The 25,956-nt window shown below is 36.5% G+C and overlaps 1 protein-coding gene across 1 annotated transcript in view; it reads right to left on the bottom strand.

Annotated features, from left to right (window-relative positions):
• Window positions 1-7,296: 7,296 nt before the first annotated feature.
• The window catches only part of ANOS1 (anosmin 1), a 134,581-nt gene continuing 115,921 nt past the window's right edge, over window positions 7,297-25,956 (bottom strand). Inside the window, exons 10-14 of the mRNA XM_042038100.1 lie at window positions 19,678-19,772; window positions 17,312-17,483; window positions 15,885-16,105; window positions 13,532-13,673; window positions 7,297-12,833 (exon numbers count right to left, since the gene is read on the bottom strand). Of these exons, the coding sequence (XP_041894034.1) occupies window positions 12,775-12,833; window positions 13,532-13,673; window positions 15,885-16,105; window positions 17,312-17,483; window positions 19,678-19,772 (689 nt within the window). The 3' untranslated portion in view covers window positions 7,297-12,774. The remainder of the gene's footprint in view (window positions 12,834-13,531; window positions 13,674-15,884; window positions 16,106-17,311; window positions 17,484-19,677; window positions 19,773-25,956) is intronic.

Below are 25,956 nucleotides of genomic sequence, written 5' to 3'. Positions count from 1 at the left end.
TGCTCCACTGCCTGGGAATACCAGTTGCAATAGGTAATGGTGACAGGCTTCAGCGGGGAACTGGAATGGTTCTAGGAATGCTCTTCAAGGACACTGCTTGAACAGTGAGACAGATTCTTAAACTTTGAAACATGCAGCACAATGATTGAATGAAGAACAATGTGTCATGGATAGGACACAGAAAGTGCATGTGTAACAATGACACAAAGTGTGTGCAACTGATAGCTTTGCTGCTTTACAGTGAAAACCAAAACTGAATGTAAAATGAAAGTCACTGCTATAAGGTTAAATAAAAGTTAGAGATTATTAATGCAATAAAAGAGCATTTTCATCTTTTTGGAATGACAACACATAGCAACCACTACATGAATATTAGGGAAACAGACTGGCAAATGCAATGACCTTGAAGTATCTGGTGGTACTTCTTGGGGACTTTCTCACTGTCCATTTCACTTGTGCTGCATCTACACAGACATCCACCTCTCCTGAAAACAAGTCTTTCTCTTTCAGGAATGAAGTAGGAGCCTGGTCCTCATATACTTAATGTTGGCTGAGACTTTCTAACATTCGTTTTAACACTCACATTCCTGAAAACAAAATGAATAGTGCTCGGGACTGAAGTTTATCTCAGAGCCTCTTAAGCCCTGGAAACCACATAGAATCTCTTCAGGCTAGGTTCCCTAGTGCTTTATTTTCTTCACTAATACAAAATACTTTCCAAGTACTTAAGTTTGAATCCATTAGATATTCATCATCCTGCTTCTCCATTAGTCTTCTGCTGGCCTTTTCTGAGCAAACGATACCCTTCAATTATTAATGCTGTGACACATGTCAATCATCCAAGTTTTTAATCAACCAAATATCATTTACAGCAAAATGTTGCCCATGTAATAAAGGCTTTGTGTTCTCCTTGTTAATCCCTACATTATTGAATATATTTGTTAACCAACCCACCATTCTCCTTTTTGTCCCTTCTCTGACCTAATGGCAAATACTTCTTTTTTTGCCAATATTTAGACTTTTTTTTAAGGGCAGAACAGTTCATACCAATCTGGTGGGTTTTGTGAACCTGTCTCAATAAATCAGTAAACTGGTGTGAGAGGTGCAGTTCTTCTTTGTGCCATAGGGTTTATGGAACATTATTCCATGGTCAAGGCAGCTGACATTCTGCTGGCAGCACCATCTGTTCATGGACATATTTATCTCCATGTCACATCTGTCCCTAAGACTTGACCTTTGATCAGCAGAATTAACAAAAAAGCCACCTGAGCTCCTGACCTCTTCACCTCCCCATTCCAGATCCTTACAGTAGCTTTTAATCTGTGTAAACCCATTCACAGTAGTGTTATTAACACCCACATGGAACATAAGCACGGAGGAGTGTCCACAGCGTTGGAGGAGTCTTGGCAATATATCAGTATCAGCTAGGATTTGGGTTCCTCAGAGTGAACATGCCCCCCACAATGTCAAGTCATGTCAACAGATGGGTCCCATTGTTAGTCTCATCACCACTGCCATTGACAAATCTTATAATCTCATCACAAAAGTGGTGTTACTTGGTGTTCTTCATTCAACCTAATCCTTTAAATTCTTAACTTCATGAGAATTTCACATTCTTCTCTTCCAACCTCTCTCCCTCCATTCCTATCACTCTTGTAAAAATATAACTTTTCTATTTACAGGGAAAAAAAGCTCAAAAACATAAATACTGATTGTCAAGAAACCAGAAGGTAAATTAAATTTTTAAAAAATCCCAAACAAAATGAAATCACTTTTTTTCTCTTTAGAAAAGTCTAGGACTTTTTAATGCATATATGAGTTCGGTAATTCCAGTGATTACTTTACCAATGACAATTAAAAGTACTGTAGAATAAAAGGATGTAAACTCATCTATCCTTAGGGATAAGAGGTTGAATAGAAGATAAATGTCTTTAGTTATAATCTTTTGCTGTAGCAAAATCTCTGGTTGAATTCCTGAAATACTTCCTGAAATAGACTCTTGTAAAAAGTCCAAGTTTACAGTGAAATGAACCTATACACATGGAGTGCAGTGCCATAGACAATGTCATCCTTCAGAAACATTTTAAGGGAAACCTAGTGTAATAGCAAATCAATCTTTTTGTGACATACTGATTAGCTGCTGTGAAGATGCTTTCTTCCTTAATTCTAGCACAAAAAAATTGTTGCATTGATGTATAAACAAGAAATTGAAAATTTTGAGACTGAGGTATACACAACAGCATTTTTCATAATTGGAATTTTAAAAAACATCTTGTAGCTACTAATTGTATTTTGTCTTAAAGGGGTAATGGAGAAGCATCGCTGTCCAACTCCGGCAAAATTCAAGATATCCAAAGAAAAAATAGGGGAACAGCAGTCAAAAAAAGAAGAAGAAAGCACCCTAAAGAAACAAGGAACCCATAAAAATGCTATTTAGAAGAGTGGACTTCCCATGGCAGAATTATGGCTCTTAGGGGCAAGGCAGAAGACAGCAGAGAGGAGAGAGGCTCAGACAACAGAAATTGTCAACATCCAGGATGTGTAAAGGAAAAGTCAGGATTGTCTCTCAAAAAGAATTAGAAAAATTACCAAATAAAGGGTAAATGCTTCACAGAACCAAGGATCTGTTTTCAAAGTCAACAATGATAAGCAGGTTTGGTTTGTTGGTTTCAAATCTGGCAGTGCTACTATTAAATTTAAAATGGATTTAAGGGCAGAGGTGACTGTGATTTGTAAAGAGACTTTACAAGAGATGATCCTTGGAACCAGATGGAGTGGTTACGGAGAGTGCTCCGTAGCCCTGGGGACATAAGAGTTGCCTTGTTCAGTGCAAAGTCTACCTCAGTGACACAGGGAAGGCGTGTGCCTCCAACAAACTCAGCACTAATAGGATTCCAAACACTGAAACGCCTAACTAAATCACAGTCTTTGAGAAGGTGATTAAAAGCAATTGGGAGAAGCCTGGCCTAAATCTGGCAATAATGGCCTAAAAACATGAAACAAGAGACCTTATTTCATGCTTTTTGCTTATGCATTTTTGCCACTCTTTCTGCTCATCTGGCTAAAGAACATGGAAGCACCAAAGCAGCAGTCCTTACTGAACTGTCAGTGCAGTGGGCCTTTCAGAGTTGATGTTAGTCATCACTTAGCTAAGCCATATATATATTTCTTAACAGCATTAAAATGTGTTAACAGTAATACATTGTTAATAAACAACTGCAGTATCCCAAAATGTCCAGCCTTACTGAAATGTTGCAGCTAAAGGCTTCCAAACATTGTACAGGTGGGGTTTTTTGATTCCCGTGACACCTTAGACACATATTTCACAGATTGGCACTATGGAATTTTGCAGAAATGTTCTCTCCAAGTTTCTGACTGATTTTGTCACTTCATTCTTTATATATTTCTGTAATTTCCTGATGTCTCGGTAATATGTAAAACAAAAATAAAGTTCTTTCAATCTTTTTTTTTTTTCACTCTTTACCTCATTAAAATATTTCTTGTTCCCCTTTAATATTTAGTATAGGTTTTTTCCCACAGTGACTTAAGAAATTATCTTTTTGCAAGCTATGGATCTTTTCATTTAAGGGAGAGCTAAGTATTCCATGGGAGTATATACTTATTCCATAAGTATACCATGGGAGAGTTTACTAGGATAGTGATAGCAGCTTGACGGATACCAGAAGCAGCTTTCTTTGTTGTTCTTTACAGAGTGGTGTCCCATGTCAGTGGCACAATTACTGTATTTGTGGGCAGCCTGACTATACCTCAAGCAGCCCGGACACACAGCAAAGAGATGTGCACAGAGACCAAAATTCACACCTGTGTTCCTTTTATTTTAGTCCTAGTTAGTACCCCAGCCATGGTGATACTCTGCACTGAGGTCCCAGAGTTGCAGCTGTGCATCTGCAGATGTCTGGGCTTATGGTAAACAGAGGCATTTCAATGAATCTTCCACAAGCCAAAGCTCAATGGCAGGTCTGCACGGATTCAAACGTGATGGGGTTTGTGCCAGTCTTCTTTGCATCATGTCCACCCTCCCTCTCATTGAGTCTCCTCAGACAGTACACAGGGGGTGAGAGGGGCCTCTGCCCGTGCTGTGGTCACATTCTGCTTCAACAGCAGGGGCATCTCCCTGTGACCAGCATGGCCTCTACAACCTGTTTGCTCCTTTTGTCAAGGCTATGCTCATGCAGTCATTACACCTCTCCCAGCTTGGGTTAGTGAGCACCACTATGCTGATTTCTTCCCTTCTCACCCTGTAGCCTGCAGCAGGACAAGTGGCCTTTCCACAGCATTTTCACTGAAGGCACTCCTTTCTTTCTGCTCTCAGACAGCCACCCCCTGTCTCCCTGACGTTCCCAGGCTTGGGGAGACCTGTGGCACAAGCAGAGGCAGCACACTCTGCCACAGCCACAGCAACTTGACCCACTCACCAGAGCCCTTGGTGGTCTCCTCAGAAGCTCATACTCTGCTAAGAGTAATGTGCTACCTGACCAAGGAGTACAAACAATTTTGGTAGCTGCAGTTCCTCAAACCAACAACGTAAGGCATATAAAAGAGGCAACACAAATGGGCCATTGCCTTTGTCAGTTGAATACTGAACAATTCATTGCTCAAATACCTAATTCATTCAGTTTTGCAAGCTAAGCAACCAGTGCAAATTCTCTAGAAATATGGCTGATCAAGTTCTCATTTCTCAAGACTTGAGAACTAATGTCTGACAAAATAAAAATATATTGAGAAGCTGCAGGTTTCATTTTCTGTTACCTTTGCATTTCCAGGGGCAATGTACAAAGGGTTTAATCATAAACCTACAGAGAATAAGAGAACATATAAGCTTTTGCTTCAAAAGAATATTTTTCAATTTCTTTGTAATTTGACAGGTCCATAACACAACTGAAGCTGTTCATGTCATGTGTTTTTTTCCCCATACAATATCTTTGATATTTAAGATGTCACTGTTTGCCTTACTGTTGTTTCACATGTAATTAATAAGAGAGGATGCGGAATCCCCATTCTTCATTATCTCTAAAACATGAAAGGACAGGGCTCTGAGCAACCCATCATCTGTGACAGAGATGTTCTAGAGATTTTGAGGTTAGCTGAGATAAGGGAACAAGTCTCCTAGATAAAGTCTGGAGCTAATGAAAACACTGATTATATTGTTTGACTCAAAGTTTCCCAACAACTACATATAAAATTTTGAAATAAAAATTGTTACTGGTTACACATATTTTACAAAGTTACTAACAAATGCTACAAAATCACCTACAAAATAAATAAGGGATCACCTTATGATTTTATCAAAATTTTACAGATTAATTGGGATCAGTTTTACTCAGCGTGACATATTTAGTTAACCTGAACATAAATTATTGTCACAATGACATTTATCAATGCAAATATGAGTGATATCTACCAATTTAATATTTAATTTTGTGTGCTCACCACAATTTCTTGTGGCCAGCATGGCCAGGTTTTCTATTCTCCAAAACTATATTGTGTACATAATTAAAATGAGATACAGCTGCAAATATTCTTTATATCAAAAAACAATTATTACTTTGCTGACAAGGAACTTTTACTGAAATCTGCTCTAAATACATTAATATATATTATCTTAATGGATTTCTTTTCTATTGAAAAGGTATCATAAACCTAAATCTTCACAGCAATAAGCAGTGAAGAGAAACATGCTTTCAGTGTGTCATGTACAACTAAGAATAGTAACTGAGACAAGTCCTTCACAACAAAAGTAATGCACAGAGATCCACTACAATGCAAAACTAAAATCTCCTTCAAGTTCAGGTTAAAAGACAAGAGAAATTAACACAATCTTCAGACAAATGAAGAAATACAGGGTTCATTCACTAGAGTAAATCTACTGTAAAACTCCGGCAATTCAGCCATTCATGAAGCACTTTCACCAATTAAATGCTTTCCTTCACAAGAGGTATTTCCCTCAAAGCACGGGATCTTCTTAGTCTACAGTATGATTCAATAAACACCAAGCAAAAATAATAGTTGTCCCTAACTGCTCTGAGAGAACAATTAGCACTCACCAGATTATTTTTTCTGGTAAATTCCTGTTTTGTGGTTACAGTCTAACAGATCTTGGCTTGCAGAAACGTTCACTGAAAGTCTGAAATATTTCTATTTCAAGCAAGTACTGCAGCACGTCTCAGAAAAGAAATTTAAAATATCAATTTGAATGTTTGCAGATAACTAAAAATACTGGAATTAATACTAGAAATTGTATGTTGGCAAAGAAATGAATACATCAGATGAGCAGATTCTTTTCGTGCAACCTATGCTCTTCTGTCCTCAGGGCTTCCTCTACCTTTCACTTACATAAAATGACAGCATGGAAATTCCAGCTTATCACTCTGAATCTACTAAGAGCTGTGCAGTCTGAACCATTTAAATCAGGCAAAATTTTCTAAATAAAATATAAAAATATGATAAAAATGTTGATGAATCATTACTAACTGGCAAACTCAGAGCTACTTTTAAACATTGAAAATTTTGAACCTATTGCACACATAATGATACTGAACAGCTTCTGCAAAAGACAAGCAAGCTCTATTTGCTGTACAAATATATTTGCGCATAAATATAAAGGGATATTTGTTTGCAGCATATTTGCCTAACTCTCCTGAGAAATGACAGTCCACTGTTTCCAAAGTTGATCTTCCATTGAGAAGAAACAGACCTGCTGAATGCAGCTTATTATTAAGTAACATGAATAAATCACCAGCACAGGTAAGGAACTGGGTACAGATAGCATTCATAAATTCTTTAGTTTCTGTGCCACACAGCACTCTCAGTAAATGCTCGTAGCAAGGTGTGTATTAAATATTCATCTGTGCACCTGCCAGCACCTTGAGCAGAAGCAAGGATATGAAGCACAATGCAAAGGGGACACAGCAATTCGCTCCCTGCACCTTGGCTCTGTTTCAAAGCTTACATTCTCACTGCTCTCCCTGCTGCTTGCTTTACCCTCCCAGGTGCTGCACTGCCACTGAGGGGCTGACAACCACCGTTTTGGCCCAAGGCCTTCCTCAAGGAGGCTGGCATAGAGTCAGACAATGACAATACAACACCTGTAATCAGAAAACAGTATAGAGGGTGGGTTTGGTTGGTTGGTTGGTTTTGTACTGGAACAAGCTTTCATTGTATTAATTTTTTTTAATTAAATGGAATCTTTTGAGTGTATTCTGGTTTTAGGTGCACAAAAGCTAGGTTGTACAGAAGCACAAGCTGCAAAACCCAACCCCAAAATGATGAATACTGTTCAAGATATAGCAAATTTGCTTTATTTCATATGCTTTATTTAATCCAGTCACTGTGTCCCTTAATCCAATGTTGAATAAAGCATTTCTTTGAAGATATGGAAAGTAAAAACGAATGGCTATTCTGAATTACAGTGTATAAAACACTTCAACCATTTATTTTGACAATTTACCCATTCACCTATTCAAGTGATATCATTCTTATCTGGGATTACTGAACCACAACGGCAAATACTATAGAAATAGTCCAACATGCAGAGAAATTTAACAATAGGGGTGTTTTTAAATATTCAACTCATTTATGTAAAAAGAAAACCAAAACCAGAAACATAAGCAGTTATTCTAATGAGATAGAAATACCAGGAAATTTTGGAGGTTTTGATCAAGTTAACAAAAAATAAATGTTTATTAGGTAAGTCAAGAGTTACCCAAAGGTGCATCTCCAAACTAAGGATATAACACCTGAGAATAATAGTGCATCTATGACAATTTGAAACAGTTAAATATTTGTACTAAGACAGATTTTTATATTTGTTAAAAATACAGAATTTAAACCATGAAATACTGCACTTTAAACCAGAAAATACTCCAAATCTGGTGCATACATAGATTCACCATGAGTTTCAGTCATGAAAATCTTGGCTTGCAGGATCAGGCCACTGGCAAAGATCCAGCAACTTAATTAATTTAAATTAGCATAACAAAAGGATGAACAAATCTTCACTGTGAATTATCCAGTTAGAATAGAGAAAGGGCAAGGTTTTATGCCTGACTTTTTACTCCCAGTATTGGTTTACAATGTAAATGACTCAAATGATATTTAAATTTATTTTCAGATTATTTTGATGACTATTTAAAAAAACCAAAGTGATGTAGTAAAGAGAGGTTAAAATGGTATGGCTTCATATATAATGAAATTTAGATGAAGCAAAGGTACTTGGTGTGACACTGATTTTTCTTGGATGGCTCTATCTCTTCAACTCAAGAAAAACAAAATTCTAAATTCTGTATGGAGGAGATAATGTAGCAATATTTCAATGTAGGATAGTTTATTACATAAACAGTATGTACAAATTCTAAACATGAAAATAGTGAGTAAAAGAAATCAGACTCTATTTACATTTAAATTTTTTTACAAAATGTTTTTACAAGAAGTGTATTTTTTTTCTCTAAATAACAGGACAAACACATAAGACCAATCCTTTTGTATTACATACATAAATAAATATTGACTTTAAATGACTGTTATAGGAACATAATTTCTACAGCCAATTTGGGTAACAGAGAAGCACTTCTGTTACCTCTACTACAATATAATTAAGTAAAAAGGAAAAATTTTACATATAGAGCTCTGTTAATTACTTCATAAATTGTACCTTGCTAATATATCAGTAGAGGTAATACAGTCGTTACATTTCATGCCCACAACTGAACAATGAGTTTTGGCATGCAAACCCATATATAATCATCAACATCTGCAGGCATCCATTTACATTTTTTTAAATAAAGGGTTCTCTTAATCATTGAAAACTACATGCAACAGCTTATTAGTATCATATTCCTGGTTAAAATGCACAAGTTTGCATAACATTATTTTAGTAATTGATGTTCACAGGTACTGATCAAAAGGGTAGGAACATACTTGGCACATAGTATAAGAAAATGAATTAATAAATAAGTCAATATCACTATGACATTTACATATACACAAACAAAAATAAAAATTTTATGGTGTTGTACACAGAATTTAGAACTGTCTGGTTCCCCCACTTTGCTTTACAAGGCCCTGATTTAAGACAAATCTTTGACATCCATCTTTAAAACAAACTTTGACATCCATGCTTGGCTTGAAGCATCACTAAAGCTGCACAGGTTTACTTCTATCCCACTGACTTCCTTTGTGTCAGCCTTCCTGAATCAGGACCTGCTTATTAGAAACTCTCCCTGACTCCAGCTGGGAGCATGGAGATGAAAGTATTGTGAAATAAATTGACTCAGTATTAAGGTTTCTATACAGCTCTGCTAACACCAATGGTAAAATTCCCATTCACATTAGCAATGGCTTTGTGTGTGACCATGCCAAATAACAATGTCAATGTCAACATTGCTACACCATGTCCTCAGCTCTTTCTGAAGCCACTAAGTTGAGGATGATCAGTGTTTAAAAAATCAGATTTCTTATTTATTGTCTGCGTGCAATATTCTTAATGAATATTCAAGTTGGTACACATGGATGATACAGCACAAGTTCTGTCTTATTTTCTTCTGCTCTACAAACAACTCAAAAACGGTCAAAAAAAAGATTTAACAAGAACAAACCATTTTTTTCTTAAACAAAAATCACCAATGAACAAAAAAATCCACTTCACAAAGCAGTTAGCAAAAATAGCATAATCTTATAATTCTCCTTTAAGAAATAAAGATAAACAAAATGCATCCTGAATTCAACTGACAAATTCATCAGAATCGTACACTGTAAATAATACATTAGTGTAAAGGTGCAGAATATCTTAAAACATCCCAATATCTCTAATATCATCCCGATATTAACTCTGAATTACACAACATCATTAGAGAAAATAAATCTTTAACTAGTGAATTAAGTAGCAAATTGCAATTCTATTGCTGAATTAAATGTTTAATGTGGCTTAGTCTAGTAAATTAGGACAATACCCTGTATGATTCAGCAAACAAAGCTTTAGAATTAGGCACTAAAAACTTCAAATCAGTACTGCTAAATTTAAAAAAAAATCAGGAAATCACTCACAGCTGGAAATTTAACATCCATGCATAAGCTTTGTTGACTTTGTATTTTTCATTTTTGATTTGGAGGGTGACTTGAAAGGTGAGTTGATAAGATCATTTGTAGAAGGAAAAAAAATAATTTACATCTTAGTGGACTCTATATCATACACTTGATCAATATATTTCTGCTGTATCAACTTTTGGTTTAGATCAATCTACTTCAGAAGGGAAAACCTCTCAATGTTCTTCCACAGTACCTTGTTACTTGGAACAGACAAATGCTTCAGAGAGAATGGGATCAGCAAACAGTAACCATTTCGATTCATCTCCAAAGGATGAGGGTATGATGACTCAGGGCTCCTAACTTCCTGCTTATCTCCAATGAATTGCATCATTGTGTCAAAGACCAACATCTATGTTCCATGCTTTACAGGGTCACTATGAATGAAATGCAATTTCATTATCATTAATCAAGTCACTGTAGATTTGATCCAGCACAACTAGAACAGACTGTGATTGAAAGGTCTGGACACAATTCATCAGAGAAGACTGAGGTAATCACTTTCCCTGATCCTGCTGATCCAGCAAACACCACAAAGATCACTTCTAGACTCATCTACGCCCTGTGCAATCCAAATATGAAAGCAGTGCTGCACACCACTCCAATGCAAATTGGAGTAAAAACATACACATAAAACATTTCCATCCTGACAAAAATATCTCAGACTTTGGCCTTCTGAAAATAAACCTTTACACTACAGATTTTTTGAAGAAAAGTTCATTTGCTAACTTGCTAACGTATCTTGGAAAATAGAGGAAGGAATTAAAAGCACATTTAATGTATTTTAAGCTATTGTTAAAGGCCCAAACCATGTAGCAATAGAAAATGTCTGGGAAAATTCTTGGTCACTAAGTGAATATCAAAAAACACAACAAGCAAAATAGAAAAAGAATGGAAAAAAGCCCTTTAAAAATGAAGGTAAAAATGTAGAAAAATTGCAATGAGCAAGTGATCAGAAATTAATGCAGTCCCCTTCTCCCCCTGTGGTATTAATGCTGTAAACTTCAGTATAGACAAACTGAATATTTCGTGGACATTCTACTATGATAAATGTAGCTCCGATCCTCAGTTTCAAATAGGTATTTCTTCATATTTGCTTTTTCACAAAACAGTTTGTCACCAAGACAAGGGAAATACATTGACCACTAATGTCTGAGCTCCTCTTACTGAATATCTCAGAAAAATATGAAGCACAGGTGAGTCTGTAGCATCTGCTAGTAGAAAAAGTGGCCACTTTGTCAAGTTGGACTCAAGTTTCGAGGTACATTAGCCTGATGTGATTCAAGGAGCAATGGAAACAGCGCCAAAGAATTCAGGAGCACTTTGAACATCTTGAACATTAAGAGTTGATTATGGGTATTTGTATGGATGTTTATTGGCAGATACTTTCCACCCTCTCAATAATAAATCCAAGCAGTTTCTGTTTACTATTGAGACATGTGTCTCTGTGTGACAAATTATTCTAGACAGTTTATATTGCACTATGAAGGCAATATGAATTCCCTTATGGTTAAAAAGGGCACCCTTTTGTCTAAATTTGAAAAATGAATTCAAATAAACTATAAGCCAATGTTTTCCAGATGCCAGAATATTGTCACATAATTCTTTCTGTAAGCAGAACAGCAAAATAGAGCCAATACATCCATCCTTCTGTTCTAAAGATCCAAAGGGAAAAGAAATATGTGCATCAAAATTCAAAGCCAAAAAGTAGCTCTACAGCTACTTGAATAATAAATGTGCCTCAGAATTTCAGTTTCTAAAACTTTAATGTTAACTATTCAGATTTTTAACTAGAAAATTGGTGTTTCTATTCAAGGTAATATTACACCTTGAAATATTATATATAAAAAAATTTTAAGTAAGACTTTAAGAGATAGTCTTCCAGGACCTATCAATTAATTGCATTCATTGCCACCAATTTTAAACAAGACTATTAACTGCCATTTGTTTCTCTACAATGGTATTTCTGCTCTGTATATTCTTTAACTATTAACTATATTAATAGAAGATCTACATGATAGAGCATCACCACTTTAGACCAGATGGGTAATACATATGTATCATCATCCTGCTCCATGGTGACACTGCAGTTATTAAAAACTGGGTATTTTAGGGTTTCTGCTACTGGTATTTATTTTACTTATGTCCTTATTTCAGACATATGGAGATATTCTTTAATAGCAAAATACACTAGGGCTTAAATTGGTGACAGGCAGGGCTTTAAGTAAAATAGGCAATTTAAATCCACTGATGAGAACATGGCCTCTTTCAAAAGTACAGATACATCACAGGACCTTGCAAATAGTAACACTGAATTCAGTAATGGAAAAAGCTGTATACACTGGACCGTTTCAACCTACTTTAAACACAGAATATGAAAACATTATAATGAACACACTTCTAATTTTCTCACAGGTGTTGAGTTGGATGTGATCTTCAGTTTGTTGAATAGTTCTGGTACTGAAATGATAACCTGCAGTATGATTCATCCTGGTCATGGTGCAAATATAATTCTTCATGGCTAAACTACAGAGAAGTAGATACAGATAGTACAGGATGGTAACTTCCATTGGAAAACTGGGTTCACTGCTCCAACAGATGTGCCGTTACCTAGCCCTCATTTGGGAGCTCAGTTTTTTTCCCTTAGTTATTTGTATAATCTTCTGAAACAGTCTAGTATTTCTCCGGGGGTGGCTTGTAGTGATGTGGATGATGTTGCTTCAGATGAGGTCCTAAACAAAGAACAGGAAATTATGCACATATCAAATCCTGGATATGTAAAGCCAACATTTACCTGTACTGAAAAGGCTCTGTGAGACCTTCAACTTTCAATCCTACAGCTTGTAAGTGCTATGCCTGTGCTGACAACTATGTGCATGTTCAGTCCAAGCAACTTTAGTGGGCCCACAAAAGGACAAAAAGATTCAAGCAGACAAATTTTGAATGAATTAATTGTATTTTTTACTTGGCTTTGCAACACTGAGCTGTATTTTTCAGAAACACATGAAGTGCTGGAAATGGCCATCAAGAGGTTTGCACTGCTTTAGAAATATGATCAAGCTCTAGCCATGCTTGACCAAGTGAACCCAGAAAAATTTAATCTTGAAAGCTATGTGGTCCTCCAGGCAGCAGCTGGAGGACAAACTAACTCTGAATCCCAAGTGCTATAGGCATAAGCCAAAGAGCTGTGGCTGCAACGAACGGCAAATGTTAGACCACAGAAACTGAGTGAGAGAAAGACTGGATTAGCTTCCATTGTTGCTGACGGACAATTACGGGGGACAAAATGCCAGTATTTTCACACATCTTAAGTTTATGGAATGCAACTGGAATCAGTAAAAATTCTAAGGCTTGAAAAAGCTCTTTACATGTGGAGGATTGAAATTTTGTAACACGTCACCACTGCATGTCAGAACAGTGTAGTGCTTACTGTGGGGTGCAAATGGAGGAAGGTCAGGCGTTCGGAAGGATTTAATTGTAGCTGGCCCTTCCCCACCAGTCGTCAGCACTTGAACTTCCAAGCGGTACAGCATCGATGGCCTCAGGTTGGGCACGGTGAGTACATAATGATCCTAAAAAAAAATAAATCACTTTTAATTCTCAGACCACCCAAAAATAAAACACAGTTGCTCTACTCACACACATCAGGCATTTAAACAGGTTTTATCACTGTCAGCGCCCACAAATTATTTTCATAGAATTCCGTTAAAAGGATTTAATGTATGCATCACTTTGTTGAGAGAGTTTGTTTTGAATTTTTTGCTTGCCATTTCCTTTGAACAGACACATTTTTAACCATAATAGTATGGTTTAATGTGTACAAGGTCCAAGTTGTTACAGAGTGTTATGGAAAGTGTGCTCATCACTTTAGGGCTGTACTCATCACTAAAAAATGAATAAAAATGTAACTTCCTAACCATTCTTTTTAACAAACATGTTCATTACATACACTTGCTTTTATTTTGGATTTGCATGTGAATTCTACTAATTGGTAATTTAAGTAGTGGCTGGCCTGGGGCCACTTCTGCAGCTAGTGAAAAAAAAAGGGTGACCACACTAATTTCAGATTTGTCCCAGTTGCACCATAAGAATTTGTCTTCTGCTCTTAAGGTCATTTATGGCATGTTGGACTCACTTTTCACTGCTCTATACCTTTTGTGGTCACTCAGACATGTGGAAAATAATTTCAAAGTAATTTTATAGAAACTTTCAGATGGGAATACCTCTGGCTAAAGACTGACAGATATTAAGGAATTGGAAGTCATTAATCTAAATCAAAATCAAAACTATAAATCAAAGCATCATCTGCATTAAGCTGTAACAAATCATTCATCTTATTCCAAGCTGAAAAGGCCCAGGAAGGGGACAGTTGGAGCAGTGACGCCAGACAGTGTGGGCACAGGGTGTTCCTGCCACCAGCCAGGCTGGTCTGGCCAGGAATCTGCAGGACAAGTTATTCTGGTTGGCACTGTACCCGCCCCATGCAGGGAAGCCAAAGAGAGCTGTGGAATAACTTTGGTTATTCCTGTGGGATAATTTGCTGCTATTGCCAGAGCAGATAGTAAAGGGGAAAGGAGAGAGAGAAAAAGTGGGGGAAATGTGTTGTTCTCCTGGCAAATTATCACATAATTTGCCTTTAACAGACGTGGCTGAAGCTGTTCCATCTCATATAAAATACTGCATGTGTAGGGGAGAGAGAGGAGTGCAAATATTGCACTTGTTCACTCACTCTGCTCATTCAGGTGCTCCTCCAGCACTCGGGCCCTGTGCATTTCAGCCCTGGTTGTGTAAATACTACATTTTTAGTCAGAGTGAATGGTCCTCAGCATAAAATACCCTAAATTTTCATGGTTTCTGAGAGACGGAAGATACTGTTTCAACTCAAATCAGAGCCTTCTGCAAGTTAACCAGGTGCCATAAAGAGACAGATACATACAGTGATAGATAATTAAAGGAATCTCCAGGAATCTACAGTAGTGAACACACAGATAAAAAAACTAAAGCATAACACAATGAAAAGGAGTGTTTTAAATAAAATTTTATATGTATTTCAGATCTAACTGGACCAAAAGCTTACAAAAAAGAATAGAAATTCTAAATAAAATATATGCTGCTCCTGAAAAAAGAAGATGGCAACCAGAGTGAACATCAGTATCTCATGGTCTGTTGACACTGGCAGCAGAGTTTGAATGAAGGTTTCTTCACCTGCCTCTGCCAGAAGAGGAACTGAAATAGCAAAGGCCATCTTAGAGAAAATAAGGGGAAGAATTAAAATTGGTAATTTTCGCACAGTCAATAAACAGTGAAACCTACTTCTCCTTAAAATTATTTGTCCATTGGACTATGGTGTATATTGATAGGGGGGAAAGTGATTTTTTTTTTTTTTTCAGAGCAGTAAGTGACTGAAAGGAAGAGAAAATTCTCTTAAATTCCTCAACTTGGACACCAAATAATTAATAAAACCAGAGTATTGGTTAAGTTGAACAGCCTGATCATCAAAAGAAAATAAGAACTATCTTTTGCTACACAGATGATCTTGTCTTCCCGTCAGGCATTTCTCAGACAAAGGTTGCTAATTTGAAAATTGTGCACATTAAAATGTTTGATGCATCATCAAGAATAGTGGCTATGCTTTGTATCTCGAGCAAGGAGGAAAATATTAAGCACTTCCTGCTCCAACTTACCTGCAGAGCCAGAGAGTTTGACATCTACACCACCACTAAACATTACAAATGAGCTGCAGACACACAAACTTAGGCAAAAGAAAGTAACAAACAACTTACTGCTGGCAGTATCTGTGACTGCGAGATGATGCTGTTGGGCAAACTGTTCTGCCGGCTCTCTGTGGTCACTTCTGCCCAAGTGACCTGAAACCCTGTCATGGGCTGGTGCAGGTCTGCCTTAGATATCTTCCAGGAAAAATGACCAGTGATGTTACCTTCCTGAACAATGAAAGACGCAGACAGATTCTCGGGTTTGGCCAACACTTTGGGTAGAACTGGCACTATAAATTTGGAAAGCAAAAAAAGACAAGCTGAACTTTTAAAGATAATCTTAAATAATATTCATTTAATTTCACAAATCAAGGTCAGGCAGAGGTCTGTTTCTGGTGTTACACAGGATCCAGTCAGCTTTCTACCACCATGTTTTCAGTGTTAACCAAAGCCTATCTTTGATACATTCCACTGACATTTTGGGCCAAATTCAAACTTCAGATAAAATGCTCTCAGCTCCAGATACAGGAAGGAAAGCTATGGCATGTAAAGACCTAAGTGCCTCATTCATGGGGAGCCATTCTCCTGCTCCTCATATTTCAGAAAACCTGAGCTCTGACTTGGAGTTTTGGGGCCACAAGAAAATGCACAGGGTAGCACAGAACTCTGTAATTCAGGCAAAAAGTAAAATTCATGCTCTAAAACTGTAGTACAAGTTAATAGGGGCACTCTGATTAGGGGGAAGTGATACCTGAGTTGCAATTGCCCAGGAAGGCTGTAATGCTGGGAACTGTCAGGACAGGCATAAAGGAAAGGGCAGTGATGGCCAGCAGAGTTCTGGGTGACTTATGGAGCATGGAGGTACTCTTGGGAACAGGAGGGACTCAGCGTGAGAGGGCTACCCTCCAACAAGAGAGGTATCCACACTTGGCAGTGCAAAGCCATGGCTGACCTGAACCAGGACTAGCTGACCCCAGAGGTCCTCTCAAACCAGTATCTCCATAGTTCTGCAACTTCCATAACCCTCTAGCTACACATTGTGACAATGCCTTAAAAGATATGAAGGCCTGTGTTTCTTATTTGAGAGCAGAATTAACCTAAACAAAATCAAACTGAAAAAGCAGCCTGCATCTGCAGCAAAACATTGGAAAGATGGGCCATGCCACTACAATCGTGCTTACAGTTATCATCCATCATTATAATACAACTGGGAAACTGTTCTTCCTTACAAAAAAAACCCCAACTATGTCATAACAAATGTTATTGTATATATCCAAATATCCACTAAAATTACACTTAATTGAAAAAAAAGTAATAATATACTAGCCAAAATTGATACTGCTCTGTATTTCTATTGATTTTCACGTAAGCTTTAGTCATATTTTTATTTGTTTTGAATCTTTCATTTCCTGCTCTAGAACTGCTTTTAAAGACTCTCTTTTGGTGATTATAAATGCATTTGGAACTATTTGGTAGTTCTCCAGATCATGCCTTACCTCCTTCAGCAGGACAATTAATGTGCTTGTGTTTTTTTTCTTTAAATGCAGAGCAAGGTGGGGTAACAAAGAAAGTACTCTCAGCCTTAAAACGACCTTTAGATTTTGCAGGCAGAACAGTTACTTTGTATTTGCATGAAAATGACAGGTCCTTCAGAATAATGTAGTTTTCCTACAATAAGAAAAACAAAAAGATCACATGCTACAAATAGAGCCCAAGGAAAAAAAGAAAAAAAAATAAGAATAAATTGAAAAATAACTTTGGCAAAAGATGAAAAGTTTTCTCCAAGAGAAAATTTTCCTGGATGCTTAAGACATACCAACGTGGTTTTAACTCGGAGAAAAAAGCAAGTGTTGTCAATGTTATGATTATTTTCAGTAGTAAGATATCTTAGCATTGTATTTGAATATGCCCTTCAGTTCTACACAGTTCCTTCGACATGCTGTATCAAAGCAACTGACTTCTAATATTTAGAACAGTCTCCCTCAATGATGGCAGTGGGGGTAGCAATGTGAGGATATAAATGCTAATCGAATTAAATAAATGTAAGAAAGCTGAGTTAAGGTGCTGTAAATGACAGGCTTCATCTATGTTTAACTTTTTAAAAGCACATTTAAAGGTCAGCATGGCATTATGGATGCATATTTTTCCACTTCAGTACATTAAGTACTTCTATATTCTTATCAGGAAAAAAAACTCCACAGCTAAATAATACAAAGCACAAGTCTCTGTTTAAGGACAATGAGTGGAGAAGAAAACTTTACACAAAGTGTAAGAGTCCTGCTAAATTCTTCATGTTGTCTGAAGTACTTTTGAAAATTACAGTCTGAAAGCTTTAGCACAAATCATATGTGTAAAAAAATGGTTGGTTGGTTGGTTTTTATCCTGGAAAAATCTCTAATAAAACCTTACTGGCTAAGGTCAAAAGTCTTTCACTACCTTTTGGATCTTTAATTCCCTTCAGAATCACTAATTTCCCATGTTCTTCTGCATAACTCCCTCTTTTTTCTAATTGCAAATTAGTCTAACCTTCACTTGGAAGGTCATTTTCGATGGGACATACAGATTGGGCTGAGACTGGACTTTAGTCCCTGCCTTCCACCTGTCAGGAGAGTGGTCCAACAGATTTGGTGTCTCCTTAAAATTGTGACAGGACTATTTTTATTCATCATGACAGGGCCTAAATGCTCAACACTGAAAGTGTAAGGCCTTTGTACTCCTTGACCTACACATATCCAGCACTAAACGTTTTGTACATCGGCCTTCGTCTGTTTGCTTGTAGTTAGCTTCTTCCTCAGAAGAAACATAGAGAAGTACATTGGATGAACTACCAAAAAATGATTGAAAGCAAGTAAATTCATTAATCCCACAATGCATTTGGACAGATGTCCAAACAGTCTTTCCTGACCTCTAGTGGAAATAAACTTCTTAAATGTTAAGTTTCTCCTATCTCCAGTGTTCATATCTTGAAATATTGCAAATGATCATAACATTATGTCAAAATAATTTTTTAAATCCACCTCTAATATTGCTTTGCTGACCTCATGAAGCAGTAAATCTTACAAGCTAACACCATTCTGTGTGACAAATTATGCCTTTTGATTTACTCTTTTACATGCCATTAATTCCCCTGAATTGATGGGGTAGTACAGGTCAGAGTAAGAAGGAAAGGTGAATTGTGATTTTGTCCATTCTCCATAACACACTAAATCAGTCATGATGCACCAATCACATTACTCGGTTGTTCAAATAATGTGTTACAGAGACAGATGACACTTGATAGCAAACAAATTAAGTACAACGTACTGCCACTGCAATATATATTTGGGCTGACGTACTTACATGGAGCTTAGCTTCCCATCTGATATCTGTTCAACTTCCAGATTTAATATCTAGTATTTGTCACCTACAGTCTTTCTTTTCTTATCTATTATTCTCCTCAGGGTTGTGAAACTCACCTGCATGTCTAAAAGAAAACCTGGTTCATTAATTACTATTATTACTGTTCAGTATTTGCACTGTGCTATAGTCCTACATTATTAATTGCAGATAAAGCTCCATGTCCTATATGCCGTAGAAGTATATAAGTACTTAGTTAAGGAGTTCGTCTGATCTCATTTTCTGTGTAACAACAAAAACAAATAAAAGATTTCAGCCTAGTGTGGATTTAGGAAATCCAAGCAACCCCAAACCAGTCCAGATGCATAATTTTTATTTTTTGCCAAAGAGGAACATAAAAGAGAAAGCATCCTTACTGATCCATGAAACAGGGTATAACACATATTGTGTTATGTTACAGAACCATCCTTTCTCTTGCTGCCTAGGAACTACTCAGAGTCAAGCAGAAGGCTGAATGGAGACTTACATAAGTCAGCTCTGTTACTTTCCTAAGTCCTTTGGTGTCATTGTGTGCACAGGACTCCAGTAGCCAGTGGACTTGGAATTGATTCATGCTGCTATCTAAATGATATAAAAAGAGAGGAAAAGACATATATTATACATATATTTTCACCATTGCAACTCTTCTGGCTTCTCTGAATAAAAACAGAAGGACTTTTAAGTATTGTAGAGTTGGTAATTCCTCCACCTAAGCAATCTTTACTATAATGGAGAAAATATTATACACCAATGTAATTCAAACCTTGTATCAGCTAATGGATATAAATTTTAAAATAGTGAAATTGCATTTTCAGATATGTCACCATATACTGCTTACATTAAAAAAAAAAAGAATTTAAATTGAGCATCAAAAAAAAAAATCTCAGTGCAGCTACTTCCAATGATCCTGCAAATAATGGGACTGATTTTGTGTCAACTGCCTGACTGTTTATATTGTTAGAGCACTGCAATACTGCTGCCTGGCAGTGCCTGAGAAATCTGTGCCTGCAGATATGTGAAAATGCCTGTAAATCCCTGAGCTTTCTTCTTTCAGGATATGCTATAAAACCTGTTCTGTATCTGTCCAAATAAAATTCTAGTCTTGACTCTTATGAGTAATACTGAAGGCTTAAGTTTACTCCCATTTAAATCAATGACAAAACTTGCTGCAGTACCAACAGTATAAGCTTTCATCTTATTTCCAGCTCTTCTAGCTTTTTGTCTAATAATGCTTGAATAAGGAAGCAAAACAAAGAGCAATAAAGAATTGACAAAAGTAGTAAAACTCATTAGGTAGTGCAAGTAGTTCCTGACATTTTTCTGGATTTCATTCTCTATACAGGGAATGCAAAATTATGTCTGTTATTATTAATTAGCTTGGTATGACACAGCCACTAATGTGCCTGACTGTGGGTTTCAGGATGGAAAACAAATATCTCTGACGCCTTAAGGGCTGATCTGGCATTAGACTGCTGTGAGCAGTTTGGATGAAGAAGAAAAGAATTGTATACTAAAGAGAAAATAACTAGTGCAGGAAACTAGCTGAAATGGCCCCTTGAAATAGATTTTTGCAGTAGCTGATCTTCATAACAACATGCATGCTAATTATTTTTGCAATTTCTTTGGAAACAATATTTCTTGCAAAAAGAAATCTCTAATAAAAGTACATTTCCTGCTTTGTGATTGTTCCCTCTCATTTAAAATAAATAAAGACATGGCTGTGTTTTTCCTTGTCCCTTCAAACTTTCCCACTTGATGTGCCTATTGGATGAAGACAAAAACTACTCACAGTGCATTTGTAAGCAGGTTTCATCTGATTTCATCTCTTCCAGTTCACTCCATTATCGAATCTCACCTGCTAGATGATCCTTAAAGGCTCTTCTGACCCAAACCATTCTATCATTCTATGATTATTTTGAGCTATCTTCATGGGTGGAACTGCTCTTTGCAAAGATACAAAATGTGTATTTTCACTTGTAATACTTTTCACTTGCAATCTATAAATAAATCACTCTTCTTTGGCTAAACCTTTATCCAAGCCAATTAAACCTTCTAATTATCCAGCAGTAAGAGACTGGATAAAACACATTCCTAAGGTGGGTTACAAAATACCACTACACAGGCAACTGGGAAAACACAAATCCCAATCATCAAGACCTTACAACAGCTCAGCATTCAGACATATTGGTGTAGAGGTTTACTAGGCCTCTGTTCAGAAATGTAATTCAAGGTAGAATCATAGAATCATCAAAGGGTTTGGGATGAAGACACTTTAAGGGTCTCTCAGTTCCAACCCCTCTACCATGGGCAAGGGAGACCTTCCACTAGACCAGGCTGCCCAATGCCCCATCCAACCTGGCTTTGTACACTACCAGGGATGGGAAAAAAATATTTATTTGCAGCTACTGCCACATTGGAACCCTCTTTGTATTTTCAGGCAGGTCCACCTCCATTCAGTATGTGAGCCTCTACTCCCAGACAGTTCCTTCCTTCCTTCCTACTTCTTTTCTGCATTAGCAAACCCTTAGTAACACATTTGTAAACACCTGTGGTTTCTGATAACTTCTCTACTTGAAGAAAATAGAAATAGGTTAAAGAAGAATATAGAAAATTAGAAATATGTTTTAAAAAATCTATCAGCTTGTACCATAAATGTAGGGTGAAGGTTTTCAAAAAACATAATTTCTTTATTTTATTTGAGCTAATGAATCTTAAATTGATAGTATTCTGGTATTCTGATAACAACCTATACTGAAAAGAGAGGATTTTTTTTCTTTTCAGTGAGTATGTAATTAAAGGTTATCTGAAAAAGGTTTTTGCATCATATCTACAAGTACATCAACTGTTATAAACTAGAAGGCATCATGACAGCCAGCAAGACTAAAACTTCTTCAATTGTCACCTCCATATTTATGATTGTTGTTATCTAAAAAAATTGAAGATACACTGGTTAAATGCCACATGTTACAAAAGAGAAATTAAAAATAATTCACAACAACCCCCCACACAATTTGCTCCTTTTAAAAAATCTATCCTGTCAGCGCCTAAAGTCTGACTAATACAATGTAAAACAATACAATAAAGTATAAATACAATAAGGAAGTAGCTCCTACTTGAGACAGAATCTTTTTTTAAAGTAGGAAAAGTTGGGGCATTTTGTGATTAAATAAAGCTAGAAGCCTGAAAAACTGTGTGTGCATGCATGAAGTATGCACATGAAATGACAAGATTGTTTTAGAAATTACCTCTAGTATTTTTAAAAGCAAAAGGAGGCAAAATGCAAGAAATTATCTAAAAAGCCCAATAAGAAATTGAGAAAAATTATGAAAATATGCCTTGTCTTATAAAGTTGCTCATAAAGATCATGGCTCTAGAGTTTTATGAAATATTATACTGCTGAATTGTGTTTACAACACATGCAAAAGAACAGCTTCTCCCAGCCCTCCTTTCAGCAATGCACACTATCCTAGTGAGATCACTGCCATAAATTTTACTTAGATTGTTGGGTTTAGCAGTCCAATACAAACTGAGGGGTAGGTGCTGGAGGAGCTACTCAAGCTGATCCAGCTGAATGTCAGCCACTGCCACCAGAGCCAAGAGTTCTGGATTAAACTCAGCTAAGGTTAATACACTGAGCCCACAGCCACACCTGTTTCCAAAAAGTCATTTGAGTAGTTAATATGAACAGAATATTCATTACCTAATGGGACTGATTTTGGACAGCTTTATCAGAAAACTCTGCTATCCCTTCTAAAATAAGTACAAAACACTGTCAAGAAATTGCCAGACTGCTTCAGACTGCTTCCCTGATACTTCAGATGTCACAGCATCAATCCCCTTTTGAATATCTGGAGTTCTCTTGATTCTAAATTTTCAATTAGGAGTCTTTATAAAGCTTTTTAACTTCACTGTTCTCATGGTTAGAATGTCTATCATGTGACACTAGAAACAATGATGTGTGCACAAGCAGCAAGCATTTGTTATTTCCCAGAACTCAAAATATTTGTATAGAAACACTGAACCTGAAGGACATAATAAGTACTAGCAGTCATTTGAGCAGCTCTAAGCTTGTAAAATTAGTCAACAAAATAGCCACATAAGTAAGAACAGCAGACATCTTATTCAAATAATTGCTTTAATTTTAAATTTATGTAAAGAAAAAAAAAAAAGGCAATACAGGACAATTACTTTAAAAATCTCTTCATGATACTGACAATGAAATTACCTCCAGATACCCAAGCTAAAGACTTTTAGATCTGTAAGACAAATGCACATATCTAATCTTTTCAAATAAACTAATAGCTGATGTTAATTATTTTGACTATGGTTTTTAAAGTAGATTTTCTGAAGCGTAAATTGTTTCTGGACTGTAGTAGGTTGAACCTGAGTTGATGGACTTAAGAAAAAATGTCTATACAGATACCACATGACCATGTTCTTAAAATCCCACATACACTTAGCTCTTTTTCTCAACAAGGGTATGCAGCTAACTTTGTTGGACAGAAATCTCACATCTCTAATTAGAAATGTATGGATCAGGTGATGCCCCAGAGCATGCTTTTTAAATTTACCTCAAACTGCCTTTCACATGATCATCTCCACAAAGCTGTCAATAGTGTTTAGAAATATGTTCTTCACCAGATTTTTGTGCTTTCTTCCCCTCCCCAACTTAAACTCTTTAGATCCATTTTAACAAAAAACAAATAAATATATTTCAGATTTTTCTGGATGGAAAATGTGCATTTATTCTATATCCTCAAACTTTAAAAACAGCTCAAAATTCTACTAATGCCAATGCCAACTACATCTGTTTGCCACTTGGAAAACTTCAGGTTCATATGCACAATTTAAGCATCTTAAATTGATATACTGCAACATAGCCTAAGCTACAGCTGCACAATGGTTACTAGGAATGCCCTCGGCTGAACCTCATCATCTCCCCACAGAATTTAAAGCTCTTGAGTGCCATTGAGAAAAATAATCCAGCAGAATGCCAGGTAACTCTGCAACTTCCCCTAGAGGGAATTTCTGGTTTAAATGGTTCTACAGTTTATTTAAAATAAACTAAATTGTAAAGGTGATTTCTTTTTCTCATCTTTGTCAAACTCTTCCGTTTTGTACAAATGTGTTACTGCCAGCCATAGGAATAATTTCATCTAATGTGGTTTCTTTTTTTTACCATGCTATTGCAGACAGCTACTTTTTCTGCCTCAAATACTTTTTTCTCCTTTATATTGCAGTGACTGTTCCAGGAGGGTGCCAAATTGACTATCATAAGGAACTGAAGCTTTGTAGCTGAAAAATTGGCATAGCATGGGCATAAAAGCAGTGAAATTTGGTCATGGCAGCCCAACACCACCAATATGGAGCTACTCCAGGAAACCAGGTAAACAGAGGTATTTATTTCTTTGTATCCTGAGATCCACAGCAAGAAAACTGCACCAGACTGCAGTTTTGGGAACGGAGGCTACTTCTGCACTGGTTTGCTTGAGGTCTTTAGGTAAAGCACTTCATGGCTTCTTATCTCTATTCCACCCCTGTCAAGTAGTGCAAATGATAACAGTGTGTGTTGTAAAAGTATTTCAGCTCTTGTATGTTATTCTGATGTGGGTCTCTACTATTTGGTACAAAAATGCCAATTAATACCAGCTGTGACAGCACTATTATGCAGGCAACCAAATTACAAAAACTTATTAGAAAGGAACATCAAATGGGATTTGCTGGAAGACAAGGTTTCACAGCAGATGTGTTCAACAGCAGCAGCTCAAATTAAGGTTTAATTACAATAAAAATGTCTGGCATCAATAAACACGGTAACATCAAGTTGATTTCTGCATCATGACAGGATTGAAAATAATTAACATGCAGTGTCTGACAGATTTTCCCATTAGAATAAAAGACAGTATAAAAGTAAATATTATAAAATAAGACATATGAAAACCTTTACCTGCTAGCATAAAATTATTAATTTAATGCAAATAACTAGCAGCTGTGAAATTAGTATTTCAGTAAAAAAAGAAACTACGTTCTGTATTTTTTGTCAAGATATCTCAACAAACTGACTCCCTCCAAAATATATACATATAATTAATATGCTAACTGTACGTCAAAAGGAGCTGCTATCAAAGCTTGGAAGATAATGAGCCATATGTAAGCCTGCTGTCTTCATTCAGAGCTAACCTTTCTTCACACAGAATGCTGTAAGGAGGATGAAATATCTGTGAAACTATTCAGTAAGAAAATTATTGAAATAATTTGTTCTGTGTGCAGGTACACCTTTAAATTTATTGTATTTTGTTAGATCTGGTATTTCACATAGCAAACCACAATGAGTTTTTGTGACTGGTCACATGTTCTTTGTTTTTCTTTGCATACTGGGGAGGTTGTTCTTACAAGCTTCTGAGCACACTGGCCATTAATCAACAAAGCACTTAGGCATATGAACAGTTGCGTTAACTTCAATAGTTAAGGGTAGCTAAAGGGTCAGGCCAGAAAGTTTAGAACCTAGCAAGATTAAGACACTAATGACCATCAAAACTATAGTTAAAAGATGGTCTTGAATATGTCTTTGATGGTCTTAGACTAACAGGAAGAAGGAAATATAAAAAAATTAAGTAATTTCCTTTCTGGATCATGTGTCTTGCAGCATTATTGCTCTAAAAGTAGGCTACAGTAAGGGGAAAATATTTTATATTTAATATCACAACACAGAGCAGAATCTGCTCAGGGCACATGAAATACATTAATTGTTTCTACTGTGAAGTCA

Source organism: Corvus kubaryi, unplaced genomic scaffold (assembly GCF_017639235.1).
Source record: "Corvus kubaryi isolate FWS band 111438036 unplaced genomic scaffold, C.kubaryi_AGA036_p1.0 133, whole genome shotgun sequence".
NCBI classification, from domain to species: Eukaryota; Metazoa; Chordata; class Aves; order Passeriformes; family Corvidae; genus Corvus; species Corvus kubaryi.
The sequence above is the reverse complement of the archived record's forward strand: the minus strand, read 5'-3'. Positions and strand labels throughout refer to the sequence as shown.